This window comes from Engystomops pustulosus, chromosome 3 (genome assembly GCF_040894005.1).
Source record: "Engystomops pustulosus chromosome 3, aEngPut4.maternal, whole genome shotgun sequence".
Taxonomy (NCBI): domain Eukaryota; kingdom Metazoa; phylum Chordata; class Amphibia; order Anura; family Leptodactylidae; genus Engystomops; species Engystomops pustulosus.
This window is the reverse complement of record NC_092413.1, coordinates 167,927,887-167,951,131: the sequence shown is the minus strand read 5'-3', so window position 1 is coordinate 167,951,131 and position 23,245 is coordinate 167,927,887. Positions and strand designations below refer to the sequence as shown.

The 23,245-nt window shown below is 37.3% G+C and overlaps 1 protein-coding gene across 1 annotated transcript in view; it reads left to right on the top strand.

Moving 5' to 3' along the window:
• Positions 1-647: 647 nt before the first annotated feature.
• SCHIP1 (schwannomin interacting protein 1) overlaps positions 648-23,245 on the top strand; it is a 290,784-nt gene continuing 268,186 nt past the window's right edge. Inside the window, exon 1 of the mRNA XM_072142912.1 lies at positions 648-850. Within this exon, the coding sequence (XP_071999013.1) occupies positions 842-850 (9 nt within the window). The 5' untranslated portion in view covers positions 648-841. The remainder of the gene's footprint in view (positions 851-23,245) is intronic.

Here is a 23,245-nt window from a genome sequence, read left to right as displayed (position 1 = left end):
CTCTTATTATAATGGAAAATCCTCATCTAGATGTGATCTATTCTAAATTTGTGAAATTGTTTTATGCAGCATCTTGGAAACTATGAAAAGTACTGCATTAAATATAAAAGCAGTGTTCACACTTTCAAGGTTTGGCACCTGATTACAGATTCAGTATGTCAGGTTCTGGTATTCCATAGAGGTGTATGAGATGAAATGTATGTAGTTGCTCCTATGTTGTCTATAATTTTATCTGTAATAGGAATTCTATTTACACAATAAAAATTATTGGTTTAAACTTTTGTTCTCTGATGTATATTATTTTTGTATAAATTCTGTAGGTTTTTAATGGGGGGGGGGGGTGATTGTGATTAGCCCAGCACATTTATCTCCATAATTGTATTGGTGTAGCAGCAATGTAGGTGGAAAAGCATACAAGGCGAGAAAAGGTGATGTTATTATTGTGAATTAAACAATTGTCAATGAAATGATGAAATGTACAGCCAGCTAGGGTTTGCAGATACATTCACAGAAATAGTTTTGATTTGTGTTTGCATCCATGGTGATGCACAGCATTGTGAGCCTGGCAGTGATAGAGTTAACATGAGCTCAGTGCTGCAGAGCCAGTGGCAGGAGCAGTGTGCATCTCCAGGTTCCCTTCTCTCCTCAGCACCACAGCACTCAGTGCTGAGTGAGCCAAGAGTCAGGAGTGTCTTGTCTGTCTATGGGCTGTGAATGTGCTCATCGAGCCAGCTGATACCAAGCCCCGGTCACACCAAGCTCAGAGATCCAGCAGAATAGCATCCATATCCACAGCATCAACCGGTATTTGTGCCCCTGAGGATTCTCCAGGAATTTCACCATGCGCCTGGTAATAGATCTTATTTCTTAACTGTGTGCATGCATTCCAATTCTCTACATGGTTTATGTTGTCTTGTGTTTTGTAAGTAATATAATGAAGAATCTGATTCTGAATGCTGAGAGAAAAAAAAAGATCAGGATTCTTCTACTTGTCAGCACAAGATACAGAGCTAGATTTCTTACAGGGGACTCCTGAAACTAGAACGACTTTATATAAGATATAAGTGCATGCGGTAATAGTTGAATGTAAGAGTTCTAGCAGACAGAAGTATTTTTTTAAGACCATTTTGCAAAAATAATTCAGATTATTGGAATTAACAATATACTGCTTGTAATTCTACTGAAAATTATTATTTGTAAATTCTCAGACTACAATATACTTGTCATTCAAAAGCTATTGAAAGGATAAATGTTAAAAAATATATAATCAATTTTGTGGAAGAATCCAATTGTACTTGTGTACCACAGAATTATCTATATATGTACGTGTAGGTATATATATATATATATTGCCTGAGGTCCACTCTCTGATCCTCATTAGCAGTTCAGTGATATTTCTTTGGAACAACCCAACATCTATGAATATTGAACATACAACCTTTAGTTTGTGTCCAAGATTCAGTAAGGGGGTCATTTATTTTATCTCTGTTTGTTTAGGCTAGTTTTTGCTTGTCTTTTTTTCTCGTCTGATTTTTGGTAATTTATCAATCTGCCTTTTTCCTTGTGTTAAATGCATTTGTTACAAATGTCTCAAAAAGGTTGCACAAATGTCTCAAATCAGTTCTTTCCATTTTCTACGTTTTCCTTAAGTATGGTTTAGTCTGGAGTTTTTTGCACCAAAAAGTGTTGCAAATTTTAGAAAATTTGAAATGATAAATGTCAGTTGTGAAATTTTATCACATTTGGAATATAAGATAAATGTGTCTCACTGATGAAAAACAAATGTCTGGCGTAAATTTTAAAATGTCCCCAAAAAGGTGCAAAAATTGCAATGCACCCAAAAATGTCTAAAAAAAGACAGAAAAAAACAGGAAGAAAAATAAAGATAAATGATCCCCATAATGTCCAACTTTTGGACCAGCTTTAATTGAGGTACTCTCATCATTATGTGTAATTAGTCCAATTTCTGTAAAAACTGTACATTGAATGTTCAACCTATGGATTGCCTTAACTTGTGAATTAAATGTTATGAATTGTACCCCATGTTAATAGAATGTATAAAATTGAACCATCTTGACTTTTCATCTGCCCTTAGTTAGAAGTATTGAAGAAATTATTCATAGAAAGTCCAATCTTTGGACCATCTAGGCTTAAAATCTGCCCTTTATCAAAAGATCTGCCCTTTATCTGTCCAGTAGGAATAACCAATATTTGGAACAACCATATTTGAGTTCCATCTTTCATTAAAAGCTTAGTTCTGTAGTAACTGTACATGGAAAGTCAAATTAGTGAACAATCTAGACTTGTGATTTGTCCTTAGAAGCTAAGTGCTGTAGACATTGTAAATAAAAGGTCCATTCTGTGGCCTTGGACCATTTGGACTTGAGTTCCATTCTAGTTTGGAACATCAGTACTGTAGCAACTGTGCATGTAAGGTCCAATCAATGAACCATCTATACTTGGTTTGCCCTTAATTAGAAGCTTTGTCCTGTAGGAATTAGACATAAATGGAACAATCTTTGATCCATCTAGATTTAAGATCTGTCCTTCATTAGAAGCTCACTCATATGTCTGATTGCTAACATTGTGGATCTACTGTGTTCACTTCAGGTCCAAAACCCTGTAGATAGCCTGCAGTGTGTTCAGTAAATTGTTGAATTCATAGTTCACAAAATCTTAGATGAACCATGAATTACTGTGGAAACCAAGCACTTTGTCTTGTGCCTTGTTGCTTTCAGTTGCAAGTGTGAACATATATTAAATATGTATGGTGATCTGAAAGCTGTTTTGTACTTATAAAAATGTTAAAAGGTTCTAGAAAGAAGCATTACTGTTCTCTCATTAACAGCAGACTGTCTTGGGAGAAACACTTTAAAAAACAATTTGCATTGCATTAAAACACCCCCCTTAAAATAATAAAACTCATCTGGGAAGTTGCTAAAACTTCTAGTCATCCATTTGTAGTATATCTATTACTATGAAAGTTGGCACCAATACAGCTGCATTGGCATGTCTTATATGTTGTGTGACTAAAACGGTCCCTTGCTAAATATCCAAACATTCTCATAAATACTTAAGTATAATCAAAGTTGACGATATACAAATTAAAAATTGTTAATCATATCAAAAACTGATAAAAAAGAACATTGCACGATGTTAGAATATGTTCACAATGGAGTCTATTATTTCTGTTGTACTACTTTGTTAAAGGAGAATGTTACAGCGGAATAAATGATTAAAATGATGTCCACCAATGGTCCCATTCACTACAATGGGGTCCATTTGTCTTCCAATCTTGTGTCCTTTATTTAGCAGAAGATAAAGGTCTCTGATGGAGGCTCGTAATGGAGTCTTCCACTGCAGATGTGAACCTAGATGTGACAATATCTATGTAATAAAGTATACCTATAAGGCTAGGTTTACACGCATTTGAGCACCATGATTGACAATATACATTACAAAATGCTATTGGTCAGATATATTTTAGTATACTGTACCATCATGTCGATTCCATTGACAGTCAACTATAACAATCATTATAGGTATTCCAAAACATTTTTAATGTGCAGAATACTCTTCAGTTATTATCTTACTATGTAGGCAAGTGTGTCATCTCTATGTGTTAAGTGAAATTTCTGTTCAGAACAATATCAGATCTAAAAATCATGATAGGCTGTGGGTGTACACTGTGCACTAACATGTAGCATGTGGGAATGCACCATTCTTAGCTGTCTGCCTCGGAAATAAATCAAACTGCTGTGCGTAATAAAGCAATTAGTTTCCTGGAGCAGTACAGGAAACGGCGCACATCAGTATGGATTCATGTTTTACTCATTAGACACAAGCGGTGAAGGCATGCACTTATATATGAGAAATAATATATATAGATAATCTAGTGATCATGAGAAAACTGTTTTCTGAACTTCATCAAATAATTCTACAAGCTAGAAAGAAATGTTGGAACATTTCATCTTTGGAGTCTATACACTTTTTAGTGCAGTTCTGGACTTTGAAACCATCTGTAACTCAGAGTTAGAAGAAGACAAGTCATATAATAGAGTTACACAGTTATTTATCTTTATGTTACATCTGTATGTGAATTGTGGCTAGATTGTGAACACAATGGCAGCAAATAAAAATCATTGTTTACAAACCAACATGTTGGCCCAGGTGAAAGTTTCCACAAAGTTTCAACCTCCTCACACTCTTCATTGACCACTGCCTCATTCACAATCGCTTTTAAGTCCCTTCTGACATACAGACATACACCACCTCCCCTCTTATTTGCCCTGTCTTTCCGAAAGAGTGTAAAACCTTGAATATTAATACCCCAAACATGTGATGCATATATCCATGTCTCCGTTACACCAACTACATCCAACTGTTCCTCTAGTACCAAGCTCAAGCTCACCCATTTTTCTGGCGATATTTCTGACATTTGTGAAAATACACTTTAACATAGGCTACCCCCTCTCTGACCTGTCAAATCCTTTAGATTCTAACCCTTTAGAGATAGAGATACCCTGATGAAGCCAGCAGGGCAGTGAAACAGAAGCAGTAGGTTGGCTACTCTTTTGCATAAGTTGTCCATGAGCGTTTACTGCCTTGTAGATAATCCCTGAAGCTTCATCATGTGATTCCGCAGTCCTTTTTGTTCTGTGTTGAAACCTTCCATGCTTCATTATTTACAACTCTTAGATCTACTTAATAGGAGGAGCTGTAGCAGCAGAAATACAACTCATTATGCTCCCTCTCCCCTACCTCTTCCTGTCTCTGTCAGTGTGGATGGACTGTGAGAAGAGAGACACAGTGGATGACGCCATAAGAATGACCTTGAGCAATGAGAGGGCAGCATGGTGTGGACAGGGAAGGGCTGAAGCTTTCAAACGAGACAAAGGCACGTGTACATATATGCAGAGACATATCTAATGGAAGAGTTTCTTTTTTTTTAAGTGGCCAACCCCTTTAAAGATCAGCTAGAGTAGTAGCATAAACATACTGCATACACTATGGTTATCCCATTATCAACTACAGCCAGAGCTTTGGATATACCTAAGTGTGAATTGAACACAAAAGTCAACAATATTACACACCTATGAGAGCAGAGAACTACTAAAATGTTAATAGACCAGTCATGAGCACTTTATTGTTTGATTGTTTTTTAATAAAAGCAAATAAAAGTTAAGTTTTAAAATAAAGTCAGAATAAGGGACCATCTTGCGGTTGCCCAGTGGAAACTTTGTGAATATATGTAAGGAATCGCTCCCTGTTGGGACAAAGGTCCAATTTTTTTTCTTTTTGGAATGAAAGATTGTGAACATACACAATAAGAGTTCAGCTCCACTTAAAATGTCTTAAAATCTTATTTTACACATACACATTTTATTATCTGCAATTCTGTCATGAATATCATGTGAAAAATTACTTTTTCTACACTGGTGACATTGAGTTATCTTTGTAGGTGAAACCTAAATCACATTAATTGTACACAGAATGTGACCTATACTAAATTTACTTCCTATTAAATTAAGCTAAGTGGTGATTATGTAGATTGTATGAATGACTAATATTTTGATCACTATGTTCAATAGAAATTAACATGTCATAAAAATAATGATATCTGCTTCAACAAAGCTATAGGGACTGACTGTGGGTTTAGAAAATATGACTCTGTCTTTTATAAAGAAATGTAACTTTGTGAGTTTATTGCAGTTCCATTGGCAGTAGAAGTGCTATGATGTCATAGCGCCTTACAGCAGCCAATAGTATTACAGCAATTGACGGCTTGACATACAGAAGAGTATTCACTTTGCAAATTAGCTTCAACTATTTATTCAATAGTTTTATGCTTTGAGCCTTAATGGCTTTGGATCATTCATTTTGTTAAGGTATGAAGTACAAGCTGTGAATTTTGGATTTTAACATGCATACCAACTGCTTAGAGCATATGTACAGTATATTACATTAAGATTTGAGCTACAAATGATCAAATTATGAGATGTCACTGAATACATTACAATTGATGACCATTATATATCTCACACATTTAAAGCACGATTATTAGAATTACTCGATTAAAATTTGGGGTAAATAAAAATAGTAAATAAAAAAGACATAGGGGCACATTTACTTACCCGGTCCTGTCGCGATCCAGCGGCGGGTTCTCCAACGCTGATTCGGGTCTGGCCGGGATTCACTAAGTCAACAATAGGTGTCCACTAGGTGTCCACTAGGTGTCATTGCTGCGCTGAAGTCCGCTTGAGTTCACGGAAGTTCACCATCCGTTGCTGGGCGCAGGTAAGCGCATGTCAAGCAACCCTTTTTTTAAAATACGGCGATTTTTCCGAATCCGTCGGGTTTTCCGATGGCCGAGTCCCCGATTTCCGTTGCATGCATGCCGGCGCAGATGCGCCACAATCCAATCACGTGCGCCAAAACCCCGGGGCAATTCAGGGAAAATCGGCGTGAATCGGTAATATTCAGGTAACCCCGACGGAAAAACGCGATTTGGGCCCTTAGTAAATGACCCTCATAATGAGACAGGATTTGTGCATTTTCATTGAAACATTGTTGACAGCTCCATGTTAAATGATGGAAAGATGAACAGATGGGCACCTATTTGTGATTTCCAATCTGACTCCACATAGAAAATAGAATACCTGACAAGGTGCACGCCTCTCCCGCATAGAATTATACACCTGATATTTCCATGATTCAGTGCAGACTTGGTTGGCAGACCATATAGTTGTTGTTCCAGCATTTTACATGCAAAAAGAGTCTAAGGGCTCATTTAGACAAATATAATGGGGACAGGTATCAGGCCGCACCATTTGTGGATGGAAATCAGTCCTCATTGATGCCTATGGCACACGGTCGCCTTGCAGTGAGCACACGTTGTCTCTCCGCACCGTGGCCATGCATGGAAAAATATAGAACATGTCCTATATTTCAATGTGTTTACAGCACCAGCCCTGCACTCGTCTATGGAGAGGGGAGGGTTGAGCTGCACTCATCCCTTCTCCTCTCCAGTGCTCCAACACACCTTCATGTGACTGTACCCTAAGGATAATAGATAAATACAGGTTTTAGGGTTCTTGCTCCTCTGCAGTACAGTATACAGCATTTTGTGCGTATTAGAGAGATAATAGAGTATATTTAGACAGGAGTAATGTCTTCTTATTGAGCAGTTCTGTCACAATTCTGTCAGACGTTGTATGTTAAAACACAAATGTGGTGCAGGCACTTCTTTAATACTTCTTTAAAAGAATGTGCAAAGGCCGACAGAAAACTGGCACAAAGCCCTTAGTAAATGTGCCCGAATGTGTCACGAGAAAACAATATGAAAATCACCTGGATATGTTAATGTGTTCCAAAGTTATAACCAATTATCGTGACAAGCGTCATTGATAAGGAGTTAAGTAGCTAACTGCTCCTCAAAGCTGATTTTGCAGATGATGCCTACTGCCACCTGAAAGACACATTATCTGCAGGGTGTTAATCTGCTTGATAAGATGCAGGTAATAGTTTATTAGGTCAATTTCTGCTGACTGGTTCCAATACGGTTTTTACAATGTTTGATAAAACAATACCACATTTTTTTCTGTATTGACTTTCCTTCATAAAAAGTGTGAATTTGTGTTGGTCAACAAATATATCTCATTTATTTTCTCACATGGCCCTCTTTAAAATGGCTGAATGCCCTTGAATAACAGAAGTTTTCCCCTTCCTATGAACTCTTGTTTTTGCTTTTGCTGAGTCTCTCTCTTCTTCCATTGTGATTGTTGAGTTTTAAGATGCCAGAGGATGTTTTGATGTTCTTAGAATCTTTCCAGCATCTTGCTGCCTGGCTGGTCCTGACACAATGTTGCAAATATTTCAGGTAGAGGTATTAGCTGTGATTTGCTAGTTCTAGAACATTAGAAATGGCTTTGTAAACCTTTTGAGTCTGGTTTTAGTTTGTTTTTTTCTTTTAATGTATTTTATGTTTTGTAATGTCTCATTCTCTTTTATTATTGGGTTTGTTCGGTAGGATCAGCTTCAACATGGGCATTAAAAATGTTTTAGAAAACTGTGGGAAACATTTTGATACTGGTTTGTTCTCTGACTACCTTTTTTCTAAGATGGGCCTGCATCTGTCATGACTTATGACATAGCCTGTGCATATACATGAGAATACTCCTTTTTTCAGTGTTAAAAATAATAGTATGTTATAGATCACTTTTTCATAAGGCTTAAAATTAAAATATAGATCACATTAAGGCTTACATATTTAATATGCTGCTGAAACATATAGTTACTTATAATTCCTATTTGCAGTAGAGGCTAAGACCACCCAGTGCACCCATGAATAATAGACTACAGTGTTTGCTGTGTAAAGACATCAGACTAGACTGGAATGATAAAAACAGAAGCAAACAGCTAAAAACTATTGTCACCTTGCTATAAATATTAAATGCATATAGATGGATATGGAGATCTTGCTGTCTGGAATATTTGAGGAGGAAGTTGGAGCGTGTCTGGCATAGTGAATAACTGAGCAGAGCTCCAGCCATGCCATGGGTCGTGACATGTTTCAAATGACACTTCATACAACTAATCAACTATATAGCACTTGGCGACTGGAACACATTTCTTCTTTCAGCATAATCTTCTTGTCAATTAGGGTTTCATACATCATATAAAAGGAACATTTATGTAAAGCATTTATACTCATTATTTGACATAATCACAATTCTCTGAGCTGAATTTGGAAATTGAGGTTTTCATTATGGTCATTATTATGTAGGGAAATAACCTTTATCCTAGTGGATGAATTATCTTTATTAATGTGGTTTGATTTCAGTGGCGACAATTAAGGATACGGAAACAATCCTACTTCTTTTTGGTTCATTAATGCAATATCGGCACAGTGGATCAGTTACAATACTGCAGTCTAAACATTGGGTGATATGGTAGGTGAAACACATATAGAGACAGTTAAATGAAGGTTTCTTTTATTCCCTTTCTATAGGATAGGCTATCCCCACTAGTCACTTACTGAAGTAGCAGCAGTCATCCATTGAACACCACTTATAAGCCTCACATCCATCATGTTACAACAAGTCTTCTTTAAAGTCAGGCATTGATAATAAGAGCAGGGGCAGATTAAAGGAAATCTTCCATTTGATTTAATGCATTATGAAGCAAACATACCTTGAGAATGCTGTATCTACACTGATGTAGGCACATATCTTGTTTACTCCCTGTGCTGAGTGGTTTTGCTGAAAAATCTATTACAACATTATGATAATGAAGCTCTGTTGCTTCTGTGCCTAGCTCCAGCGCTTCTCCTCTTACATTAAGTATGCTCCAGAGAATGACGTAATGTTGTGCCATACAGGCAGAAATAATCAATCGCTGCACCATCCCCCAGCTGCTGTGTATGAGTGGTCCAGCTAAGGTTGATTATTCCTGTCTGGACAGCTTAGAAAACTCTGTGTAATGTGTTTATCAATGGCAAGCTGAAGCAATCCAGCTTCCCCAAAGTTCTGAATGTTATAATTGTTTTTTTAAGCAAAACCACTTAGCTCAGGAATTAAACAAGATAGGTGCCTGCATCAGTGTACCTGCAGCATTCTCAAGGTATGCATGAAATTAAATAATACATTTTCTTTAAGTCATGGGCCCAGGGCTGTATGGATATTATAGGTCCTACAAGTCTGGCTCTTGTGTTCATGTGTAGAAAAAGATATATGAGGATTTCATGGGTGAAGGTTCTTCTCTGTATAACCTGGTGGGTGGCCTGGGTGGCAACGGGCCCACTAGAAGGCTTGGGCCCCAGGCTACCGCCCAAACTGCCATTATTATACTCCACATCTGAAATAGAGAGCCAAACATAAAAGGGTGGTGCAGTAGAGCCTTTTTCCATCCAGCAAAACCTATTTGCGTGTTCCCTCTCCAGATTCCTGATCATATGGGTTTCCTTGAGACACTTGAATTTTCTTCCACATACTGGTAGATTAATTGGCTTCCTACCTAGAGAACTTTGTGTGGGCTCTGATTGATAATAACTTCTGTAAAGCACAAATAGAAACAGAAATAAACACATTTTTACACAACAAAATAATTGAATTATCATGTTAATATGAAGTCATTGATGCTATATTGCATTTAGTTAGTAGTTTTCTGCTTTAGTACAAACTTTTGTTTAAACTTCATAGAACGCACCAGGGTGTAATGACTAAAACCTGTCATATATATCAGATAATTGCCAATTAACACTTCAAGAATATAAAGAAGGAAGAATTCAGCCTGTCTATTGCAGACTATTTCCCTGAATAGCATCTGGATGTGTCTGTCAGCCCCCCAGTCCAGTGTGTATGGAGATTGAGATTTTAAACAGGAAACAGGTTATTATATCTTGCATCATCGATGGAATGTGACAGTAGAAAAATGTTCCTATATTAAGGCTACAATTTTATGTGATAGGATAAATGTATTTTGCTGTGTTTGAAGTTGATCTTTCTTCACATTGGAGCACAAGAACGTTTAACTAAATATGGTTAATCTGTTATACCCTACAAAAGGTGTCAAAACATAAAGAATAAAAGAACCTGGAATATGCATCCACACATTACACACTGATCGGGGCAACATTTATAGAATTAAACACAGGGGGCAGATTTATTAATCTGTCTTCACCAGAATTCTGGAGTTATTTCCATTTTGCCACACTTTAAGACCATTTTTTCGGCGGTTTTTCAATGTGTCCAAAAAAAGGGTCTCGAGAAAAGGGGGCATGGCCTAACCCAGGTGCCATAAACTTCAGTCTGTGCTCCAGAAAATTCTGACATAAACTGGCTCTAAACTGCTCCATATAAATCATTCAGCATTATTTATCTGATGCAGAGTATGACTCTGGAGTATGACTCTGCACTGGCCTATTCACCAACACTTTATTAAATCTCTCCCAAGGCTCTTAAGACACATTTGGGTCAGCTTGCAGAAGTCCAGTTACCTTAATGATGACATTGTTCTAGCGGGTTCCTACACTAATAGATGTGACACACATGGTATCTGCAGGTGGAGATATCTAACAGCGCAGACCCACCATTCCACAGGTGCAGCACCCAGTAACAGACACTTTTGAGCAATGGCGTAACTAGAATCTGATGGGCCCCAGTGCAAAGTCTGTGCCAGGCCCCCGACTATAATGTATGGTTTATAGTAATAGTCTTCTCATATGGAAAAGTGACACCAATAGGGCCCCCTAAACCTCTTGGGCCCAGGTGCGATCGCAACCTCTGCACCCCCTAAAGTTATACCCCTGCTTTGGAGCACTGTACAGTTTGATAGGATCACAAAGGTTCATCATTATCTGTAGTCCTGACTGGGAACCGGTAGTCAACCAACTTGTTTGTTAATAAAAAGCTACCCAAATGCAGGTATCAGAATAAAACAAGGATGAAATCTGCCCACCTGCTTTAGAACATTTCATTTGGAAGATTAGTGTACATTTGATGTGTCAATAGTCTCAAATTTACCTTCACCCTATACATTCAGATCGGCTAGGCGCTTAGATTGTTGCACATTGCTAAATCTCATTTAAATGGAAAGCACTTAGCTCAACATATTTACGGAGAAAGACTAAGCGTTCAGAACTAGGAGCATAAAAGTAATCCTCCAGCTCACCTATACCTAGTCCACTGCTTGATCTATATTGATATCACCAAAGTCCAGGAATTGAACGAAAAAGAAGTAAACCAGCACTTCCACAATATCACTTAAAGCTTTGCAAAATGGAAAGAAATAGCAAGCTACATCTTTTCATACTGCAGCTTCCTGGGCGGCATATGTATGCAATGGATGCTTATGTGGAGTGGATGCAGCGTATTACATTTCTCCCCACATCACTGGGGGAACACCCCATTCATCGGCAGCAGCCAATCACTGTCTGCTGCCAATGTACACCCTTCCTCACATTTAGGGTGCATACAGTGGGATACGTCTGTGCCATATGTTGAAAGGACACATCAGAATCCTCCTGATGTGCCCTTACAACTTTTGACAAATAACGAGATGTGAACCCAGCCTTACATGTTTTATGCTTTCACATAGTGTAGCAGCCGTCTGTTTTTAAGATATATCAGGAGGATTCCCAGCATACCCTTACAATGGAGGGCTCAGAACTATCCCACTGTATGCTGTATCCTGTTCCTCCCAACCCTAAAAGCGGTGGGAGGAGTAAGCATCAGCATCAGCTACTTCTGATGTTTGGAGTGTTTCCCCAGTGATGTAACTTTCCTTTTATAAATAGTGGGGACCTCCCTGAGCATACACTAGTGGAGGCTGGAGGGGATGCAGTACTGCTGAATCTGTCCCCTACTGGCATCAATGGCCTCCTCAGAGTGTACCCATCACCTAGCAGGAGGCAGCAGGATGGGAAGACGCAGCTTGTGGTGGCTGATGCTAGCAAAAACTATGCCTTCATCTGCCAGTACATGTCTATATATACACTCAGAGTAAAAGTCAGTAGCTCTCCCGGCGTATACACTGAGTGCATTAAGAAAACTAAGTGTGAACCTATTCTAACTAAACAAACAATAAAGTTAATATGGTACTTATGATTTTCTTTTAAGGGGTTTGTTGGTTTGTCAATGTTATGTGCTATTGATTACATTCCCAACCTTTCAGCCCAAAATCAACAGAACATTTCTTTTCTTCAGACCCCCATTTAAAAAGAATCCGACCAAACAAAGCTACAGACAGTGTTTGGAAGAAGTCCCAGAGATCTGTGTAAGCATACTTTTGTGTATGTTATTTGTAGTAGCAGGACTGTAAAAATAAATGTATATTTCAGGATTGTAGCTTGACTTAGACCACTAAGGTACACTGGTGTGTGAGATCTGTTCAGTGTTCTGCTGCGAACTTCTTCCCATTAGTAACTGCTGTAGTATTCAAACAGAATCTTGCTGAAACAGTAACTCTGCCGCTACTTACAACATACACAAAGGTATGGTTACACAGGACTCCAGGCTGTTACCGAACATTATCTGCAGGTTTGTATTGTCAAAATTGTTGACACATTCCCTTTAAGTAGATAATATAATAGAACGGTCAGGATTTGGATTATGGAGATTTATTCAAAAATACATCAATCATAACTTTTGTATTTATAAGTAGTTTTCTTATTTGTGTATTTTACTTTGTTTATTTTATTACATACTTTAAAAAAACGAAATTCAAGCCCTCTGCATCTCATCATCTCTGGAGGTTGTGTACTACATATTGCTATAATTAGTGATTTCTCTGTGTTATGTTTTTGTTGTTTTATGGTTGCCTGATTTCTAGGATGCCTTTTAACTAGCTGCCTGATCACTCCACTGGAGACATTCTTCTTGCATGATGCTTTGCATTTCTGTATTCAGAAAACGTATTTACTACCACCATGGACCTGCCTGTGAGAGTGAACTAGAGAAAGTTTGTCCTGTATCTTGTGTGAGCAAAGTGCTAGAAACTAATGATGGTACAAGATACTCAGAGAGGAATGTAAGCTTAATATTTTATGTTGTTCTTTCTGTGTTATCATTACTATTTATTCATAAAACATCAATATATTTTGTGCAGCCGTAGTTCAGGGATGTGAGACGGAGATGCATATCAGCTGTAGACTGCAAGAGAAAATGGTAATTAAACTTTGATGCGGCTGAACCTCATAGCGGTCATGCTGTCATGAAAAGCAATGGGTTTCGGGGCCCAGCAGCAGAAAAGATTTGCTCCTGCACACAATGGGAGATTCATCAAACTTTTATTACATCTTTACACCATCTCATGTAGTTTGTTTCTCAAGAAAAGCAAAATGTACTTTGGGAGCATAGTACAGAATCAAAAACAATTTTATTCCACTAATTTGCAAGCAGAATTTTTAAGTGCGGAAGGAAAGCCTCCATGACTTAACCCCTTCATTGGGGCTGAGAAAGTCCAGGTACATTTTTGCAGTTCATTGTACTTCCAGACACATACAACAATACAATAACCAGACACATCCTAATGATCAGTCCTATAAACTATATGTCTGCCCCTATATAGTAAGACACTGTGGTCAGATGTCAATAGGTAACCGTAACTATCAAAAGCCTAGCAGCTAAAATGTATAATCCCTCTCAATATAAAAATCATGAAGTTATAAAGCATAAAGAAGAGGTTACTAAAAAGGCATAAATGCTATATTAAAGCAATATAACCACAGACGGTCTTGGGGTAAAGTGAGGCGGACAAATAGGATCAGGCAGATAGCGGCTCGATAAAAGATGGGGCCCTCGCCATGCTTATCACTCCGAAAGGAGACTTCCTCATGGGTAAGAGGTGATACACGTGTGGAGCTCCCGCATCTCCTAGTATACCACCATCTGCCTCGCTGCACCCCTAGATTGTCCGTGCGTATATACAGGCGGTCCCCTACTTAACAACACCCAACTTACAGACGACCCCTAGTTACAAACGGATCTCTGGATGTTGGTTATTTACTGTACTTTAGCCCCAGGCTACAATAAACAGCTCAAAATGTTATTAAAGGTGTCTGCATTGAAGCATTTATTGTTAATCTTGGTTCTTTATGAGAATCCAACATTTTTAAAATCCAATTGTCACAGAGACCAAAAACAATTTGGCTGGGGTTACAATAATAAAGTATACGGTTCCGACTTACATACAAATTCAACTTAAGAACAAACCTACAGAACCTATCTTGTATGTAACCTGGGGACTGCCTGTAGCTTATACTTTGATATACTTTGATATACCATTTACTTTTTGAATATCTTTTTAGTGCCCTCTTTTTTTATACTTCATTCTTTATGTATGGATATGGATTATACATTTTTGCAGCCAGCCTTTTCATTGTTATGGTATGGTTTCCTATAGATATCTGACCACACTGTATTTTGTATTACTATATAGGGGCAGAAATGGGAGTTAATAGGACTGATCATTAGAAGCTGTGTGGTTGAGTGATCCTACCTGGTCCACACAGCCAATTGTTGTATGTGTACGGGTGTTCAATTTTAAATGTTTTTGATTAGTTTGTGTCTTGTACACTTTTTTCGTATGATATGTTTTGCTAATAACATTAATGAACAATTTTGAAACCTTTTTGTGACACATATCTGTTCTTTTTTTTGTGAGCCTCACTATATAAGCTGGTGTCTTGGCAGTTTGTTGGTCTGGAAAAAGCATGCTTCTGTTAACAAAATGTCAAAAAGGAAAGACAAGAGTAATCATGGTACAGAGACAATTCATCCCCGGGTGGATAAGACACTTGATGAACTTTCCAAGAGTGGACATCCATCACGGGTCAGGGTATGCAAAAGATAAATGTTCAAATTCTTAACAGTATAGTGACAAATTTACACTAAAAATTATGGGTTGGTTAGGATCCCAAGTAACCAAAAGAGTGAGCCCCTCCTTTCTTAAAAAGGAGCATGGCAGCCCAGCTTACAATACAGTAATATAACCTGGATTTGGATCCATCCTGTTTTGGAGACTAAGGATTAATTGAAGACTAAAATTATTCTATTTTATTGACAATTTTTTATTTTACAGCACGAGACCAAAATATGGCCAACAACTGCTGTAAGCTTTGAGTATGCTCATAGTAGCCCCTTCCCTTATATAGTAGTTAGGTCATACATGTTGTCACTGGTGTAGGCAGATTCTATGAATATGGTCACTACTCTGGGTGAATATCAGGCTGCAAAAGTGATGTAAAGTACATGTGACATAGTTAATTTACCGGAAAATGTGATCTCTGTAGGACGACCCACTGCTGTAAATACAAAGATCTCCGCTGAGTGTGTTTTCAAAGACTCTGCAACAGATTCAATCTAAATTTCTCCATTGAGTTGAAAGGCACTGTGCTGACAGGGGGAAGGGTGAGGGAAGCTGGGAGGGAACATCACATTTCATGTAAGAGAAAAAAGAGCATCTCAAGTACCATTTTATATGATAATTTTAAAGTGTAATTTTGGGCTTGATGGATTTCAGAATAAGCAGTATGTTTTTTATATTACATTACTTATGCTAGACCTAGCATACCGCACCTCATCATTCAGCCTCAAGCAGAATACAATAGGAAGGGGTTACACAATTCATAGTTTTTCTGATAGTGATAACATTTTGAAGTGAATTGATGGAACTATATTAAATATGTTGTGACTTTCAAAATGTGGATGTAAATTGATACAGGGCTATAGGAGTACAGCACAATGCAATAAAGGGGAAAATGTAGAAATGCGTTGCATTATTTTATGAAGATTGTGTTGAATTGGATCTGTTGTACTGAGCCTGCATGTGGCATATTGAATATCTGCATTCATTGGGACTGATGTAATAATCCTGTCTAGATTTTAAAATGTGTAAATTTAGACAGATTGAAAAGGCGCCAGATTTATCCCATGGGTTTATGCTGTCTGAGGAATCTGGTGCATCTTTAGGCATTTTTGTCTATTCTTATACCACCTTGGCACAATATGGTTCAACTATACAGGACTATAACAAAACTAAGAATAAGAATACTTCTTCCTTGGAAAACTTGTATGTGAATGTACCAAAGAGGGAGTGAAAGAACTGCCTACTGGGTAGTTCTTAACCCCTTACCGATATGTGGCGTGTTAGTACACCACATGTGGGTTGTGGGTGTATGGAGAGGGCTCACAGTATGAGACCTCTCCATACAAGGTGAGTGTTTGCTGCATATTGCAGCAAACACCCATCAGTAACAGCTGACATCAGTAAAATCATTGTAAGACCCTTTGTAAGACCCATGGCTGCATAGCTTCTGATCATTCATTACAATTGTAATAAATGTAGTATGGCAGTATATGGCAGGATCCATCACACAACCTAGTAGGGGGTCTGGAAAACCGTAAAAGAAACAAATTAAAAAAACATAAAAATTCAACCTCCCCCCTTTCCCTAGAACTGATATAAAAATAAACTGTAAAAATCATAAACATGTTAGGTATAGCCGGTTCCCAAAATGTCTGATCTATCTAAATATAACTGTTATTCCTGATTTTTAACCCCATAGCAGAAAATAGCTCCATAAAGTCCAAAACAAATTTTTTTTCTCCATTTTGAAACATGTAAAAAATTTTATGAAAAGTGATCAAAAGGCCATACAGTCCTCAAAATGGTAGTAATGAAAAAATCATCTCAACTCGAGATGAACACAGCTCCGTACATCATGAAAGTATGTAAAAGTTATTAGTGCCAGAAGATGGCAAAATAAAGAATTTTTTTTGGAAGAATGTTTAAAACACATTAATACCTATATAAATTTGGTATCACTGTGATCATACCAACCCAAATAATAAAGGAGACATGTCATTTAAGGTACACAGTGAAAGTTGTAAAAACCAAGCCCACAAGAAAATGGCACAAATGTGTTTTTTTTACTTTATTTGAAATTTATTTCCCGCTTTCCATGGAATATTAAATACTGTCCCTATGAAGTGCATTTTGTTATGCAGAAAACAAGTCCTCTCACACAGCTCTTTACATGGAAAAATAAAAAAGTTATAGATTTTTGAAAGTGCTGAGTAATAAATGGTAATGAAAAGAATGAAAAGGGCCTGGTCATTAAGGTACCTATAGCAAATGCAAAATCAACACAACCTTTAAAAGTACAGATAAAAGTAGATCTTAAATCAATGTTAAAAATGGCAGACGGTAAAAAGTAGAGATTAAAAGATTAGCAGGTTAACCTACAGAGCAAACCATGAGGTCAAATGAAGACCCCCATAACATACTATACATAGCCACTTCATGATACAGGTTATAAATATTGATGGAGACAGTATAGTTTTGGTACCAAAGTTTGAGCAGGAAGTCATTCAAGACAGCATAAATAAATAGACCAAAACAAGGCAGAATACAGACCAAATGAAGGCAACAAGCACATGGTGCTTCTTCTGGGGGTATGCCTAATATCTAAACACTACCTGTGTATTACCAGTCTACCAATCTACCAATCTACCAATCTGTCCGAGTATACTCTTCTATTTGCAGTAGTTTTGGTATATGTTCTTCTCAGTTTCTCTTAAGTAGGATAATGCAAGGGTGACTGGATGTGATTAAATAAGACTATAAAGAGTTGTTTTCTTATATAGTCTGAAGCCAACATCATTTACAATCTTCCTGATATCCTGCATGTGTTGCTTCCCCGCTCTGGTCCAATGGAGTTCACCTTCTTCTTCCTGGTGCATGTAAGTGCTAGGGCTTGCGACACAATTTGAAAGTTAAATCCTGCGCTCTGTCTGAATCAGTCGGATCGTCTGAAAGGCAAGCCCCCAATTTTTGTTGCATGGAAGCCAGCGCAGCTGTGCCAAAAAATGATCGCATGAACACAATCCTAGTGCAGACACCTGTTAAATACCTGTCGGAGCCGTGCAATCCTCGAAAAAGTGCAAAGTCCGACCCTTAGTAAATGAGCCCCATTACCTCCCCAACACACCATATTTACAAGACAGCAGGACGATTAATGGTGGGGAGGGATTGAGGCAATTTGGTGTATATGTGAAGCCTATATATGATAGGCCCTCCACTATTTATTTAGAGGGTAGTACATTTTTAAACTGGCCTTGTCCTTTGCTGACTAAGACTGTATCCAAAACCTAGATGTTAACAAAGTCATTTTCAGGAAACTTTTTAACAATTATAGTTCTTCTTAGGTGCTACCCATAAGCTTCAAATACTTATACCTAGAAACACCTTTAGAAGCACCTATCTTGGTCCCAATTGCATAATTTCCATGTATGTTGATGGACGTCTTCATGGATGATCAAATTGGACATCAGGGAGACATCCAATGTTTATAAAAAAAAATAGTAAATAGTTAAATAGTCTCCAATTTTGGCACAATCTCCTTGGATGACCTGCCCAGCACCTGGTGCTTCCAGCTGACAGACTCCCTGTGTTTGCTATGCTGTTCATTATTTATGATATTAAAATATGCTATCTTTACTGCACATCAACTGCATTGAAGCCAAGCATTTAACTGCTGTTCTGCAAATTAAAACCTACTTTCTTGTAAGGTTTATTACTTGAATTCCCATTCCTGAGTGAAGTGGTGTAATTAAAACTAAAGCAGAGGCAAGCGAATGATAGATGCGCCTCGTCCCTGCAGCATAATGAAAAGTCACTGTCATTTTTCTTGTGCATTGGATAGGGTGCAGATTTATCATCGCGTCGCACAGAATATTTAAGAAAAAAAAATAAGCAATTACACCAGAGACCTTTGTGGTGGCTTCTGTCACGTGAAACCTTATGAATATTCCTCTGTTGATTTTTAATTACAAATATTGGTTTTCTCAAACAGACTGCGTCTTTACATTATTTTTCAAGGCAGAGTTCACAAATGACAAACAGAGCTTGCAGCCATTAACAGGTTGTTCTATTAGTGCTCTAACCACAAGAAAAATGATTTTCTGATTATCCTGGTAGATCTTTCAGTACTTTCTCTTCCGCTAAAATAAATGTGTCCAGCTCATATAACATCTCCAGCGCTCGTAAAGTCAATCTAGATGAGGCATAAATGTTAAAGGGACATTCCCATCATGGACATTCACATTTAATTTAATAATAATTCCATTTCTTCAAATAGATTACTAATATTATTAATAGAATATTTTGTATTATTATTTCTTTGTTTATTTTTTTTATGTAATGTTACATATTTTCCCTAACACATTGTGGGCAGGGCAACATCCCTGTTATTCCAAAACTTTTTCAGCCCTTACTTTTGGGGGTTTAAAATTCGAGTCTCCAGTGAATTCATTAGGGTTCTGTTCGGCCTGACAAAAAACGAATTGCGTTGCGAAATTTGGACAAACCGATTGAACCCCAATTTTAAGAACTTGCTCATCTTCTATAAATAGGTAAAGTAACTGTCACCCATAATGTTTAAATCTCTTCAAATCTATCTCTTCAACATGATCGCCTCAGCCTCATACTAATATATATTATATATGCATATATATTATATACATATTTGAATAAATAACCATTTGCATTTCCCCATATAATAAAAAAAACCCTGCTACACAACAAAAACCATCCCCATATTTGCCCCGTATGCCCAAGACTATACATATTAAAATAACATAGAGAATTCATTTATAATGTTCATTTTCAGTCAATTAAAACTTCTTAAAAAAATATGTTCTATAAATTACCAAAAAACCCTTTTTCCACTTTTCACCCCAAATAAAACTAAAAATGAAAAAAAAATTAAACTTGTATTATGTTTTAGTATCTCTATGTGTTCCGAAAAAAACGCAGCAAAAAATTTTAAGGTAGCATGAAAAAAAAAGGTATGGCCCTTAAACCGCCACGTACGCAAATTTGCTACAGGTTTTTCCACCTATTGTATTTTGTTTTAAATTACTGTTTACTATCTGTTTTTTTGTATTTAACAAGAGTGCTCTGTACAAAAATGACTGTTTGGATATTTCACATTATGTACTTAAACTTCATGAGTGCCAATAACAATGAACAGAACTGTAAGGACCTGCGGATGGTTTAGTGTCCTAAATAGCCATAACAGGTTCTCTTTATATGCAATGGGCGCTATATAATCCAGTAGTGAGTAGTGAGTAGTGATTCATACTGCAGCCAATACTGAAAAGTTGTTTTTTCTGATAATCCGGCATATTTTAAATAATCGATCTTAAAATTTACAGTACAGATATTCTCAGAATTCCAACCAATGGTCTTCAAACTGAAATAGAGACTATTACTGTGCACGGATATAATTACAAATTGATAGACAAATTATCTCAATATAATATCATAATATATTGTAAACAGGCTCCTGTGTCACTATATTTGTAGCACATCCTCAGGGTTACATATCTTTTCCTATACTGGAAATGTGTGCCAAAGTAAACGAGAATGTTTGGAATAGCCTGCCTCAGGTGCTGGTCACAGCAGGGACAGCAGAGAGCTTCAAGAAGGGCGTAGATGCCTTTTTACATCTAAATAACATCGATGGTTATGTTATATAGAATTGTTTCCCCTAAATCTCTTCCTTATCCAATCCCTTCCCTTCTCTTCCTTGGTTGAACTTGATGGACAAGTGTCTTTTTCAACCATTTATACTATGATACTATGATACTATGATAATATGAATCTCTCAACAGAAATAGACCCTTTCTTTCTGTAAAATGCTTTGGCAGTTTACTATACAAGATCTACATGAGACATGTCAGTAAAACATTACATTTAGAATATAATTTAGAGAGGAGGATGAAATAAGTTTAACCAATGTGCCGCTAAAAATAACTAAACTTTCAAAGGCATGAAACATACCATCAATTTATCAGCAGCTAACACCACGGGAGCTGATCCCCCAAGACGATTTTAGAAAAATGTTAATGTCTATTGGCTCAGTCTATGAACTTATCTGCCAGATGGGCTTGGAGCTATGTCACACATCCTTCAATAAGAGATTTTACATTATATGCAGAATGACAGAGACCGTCTCAGGCGTATTCACAGGAGCCAGGATACAATACACCTTGTGATCTCTGGAAAAAGCTGCAGGGCTGTGAAATTAATGATTAATACTAATCATTTTGACTTTTCCTTCATCTTGAGCAGCGTGCGCCTGTCCTCTCTAACAGTGGGGCTGCCCTGCAGAACAATGGCTGATGTGGATATTGGATTAATATTAGTATGCCTGTCTTGTACTTTAGTAGCTACAAATTGAAGGAAAGGTAACTAATGATATCTCATAAGTTCTTTATTCCCTGTGATCCCCGAGTTTATGGCTCCCTTACACATCCATAATGCATTCCAAATGTCTATGGGGTTAATGCAGTGATCTACTATCTGTATTTATAATTCATGTCCATATTACAAGTTTAAATTTGCTTCGCTGCATCTTGGCTTTCTCCTCACTTATATTCTCGTGGCATGTAATGTGCACTTTGTTATGCATTGAAGAGATATAGTTTTGTCACACTGGTAACAATTAGGAAAAGACCACAAGATTGACATAACCAACAATGAGTAAAGCATTTAATATATTATATCAATATATATATGCAATACATGTCCAGACTGTGAAAATAGCCCTATACAGTAGGTTGACTTAGAATTTACATTTTGGGATAATTAAAAAGAGTACTTATTTTCTTAGGCTATATTGACACTCACTGGAGCTTCCAATTTTAAAAAACTGGAAGCCCTTGCTCAGTGTATTAATGGAGCCAGGGCCTAATGGTTCTCAAAAGACCACAATGACTATAATATGTTCTGCGCAGATGTGAACATAGTTCGAGTCTGCCAAAGGTAACGATTTTAATGGCTATTTCAATTACTTTTTTTTAACAATTTTTAAAATCATATTTCCAAAAAAATATATATTTTTTTATTATCAGTGTTGTAGGGTCTTTAAAAAGAACCTGTCAACACATTTTTCACAAATTCAGCCAGTGGCAGGTTCCTGTAGAGCCCTAGCAACTATGCGACACCCTTCTTTTAGCTAAAAATTGTTTCCCTCAGATCCCCATGAAATCAGAGTTATGAACTTGCCCAGTATCTAGAGATCTATAGAGTGAGTTCGGGGCATGGCCTAATGTCATGTGAGCAGGGTGACATTCGTTGTCACTGGTCCATTAGCCTCTTTACCTTAGCAAACTGTACCCCATCTACATATCTGACCACATAAGAAACCACATAAGCCTGCATTGACTTTTACTCCTTGCCATGCAGGCTGCTGTGATTTCATGAGATATATGCTTGGTGTACAGTTTGCTAGTGTTAGGAGGCTAAAGCAAGGGGAGGAGCTGCTGGATTCAGCCTAAGGAGGCCACACCTACCTCAACTCGCAATAGACATTCTTAAATGCCATGTAAAATTATAAATTTGAATCTGTGGGGATCAATTTCTAGCTAAAAGAAGGGTGTAAGATAGTTTCTAGGGCTCTATGGGAATACTAATGTATTCTTAATGCTTATGAAATATGGCACATTTGTCATTAAGGATGTATGAAGGGGGCTCACAGACTAAGCCCTCTCCATACTAGGCATAATGGTGAAGGTTTATATAAAGTGTCATAAGGTAAGGCAGTGCACATTTAAGAGTCTGGTGCAGGATGAAAAATCTGTCCTCGTATAGGACTATCTAGTGGTACTTTGCATCTCCTATTAGTTGGCTTATTTTCCACCTGAAAACTGTGACAAAATTCGGTCAAAATTAATTTTGG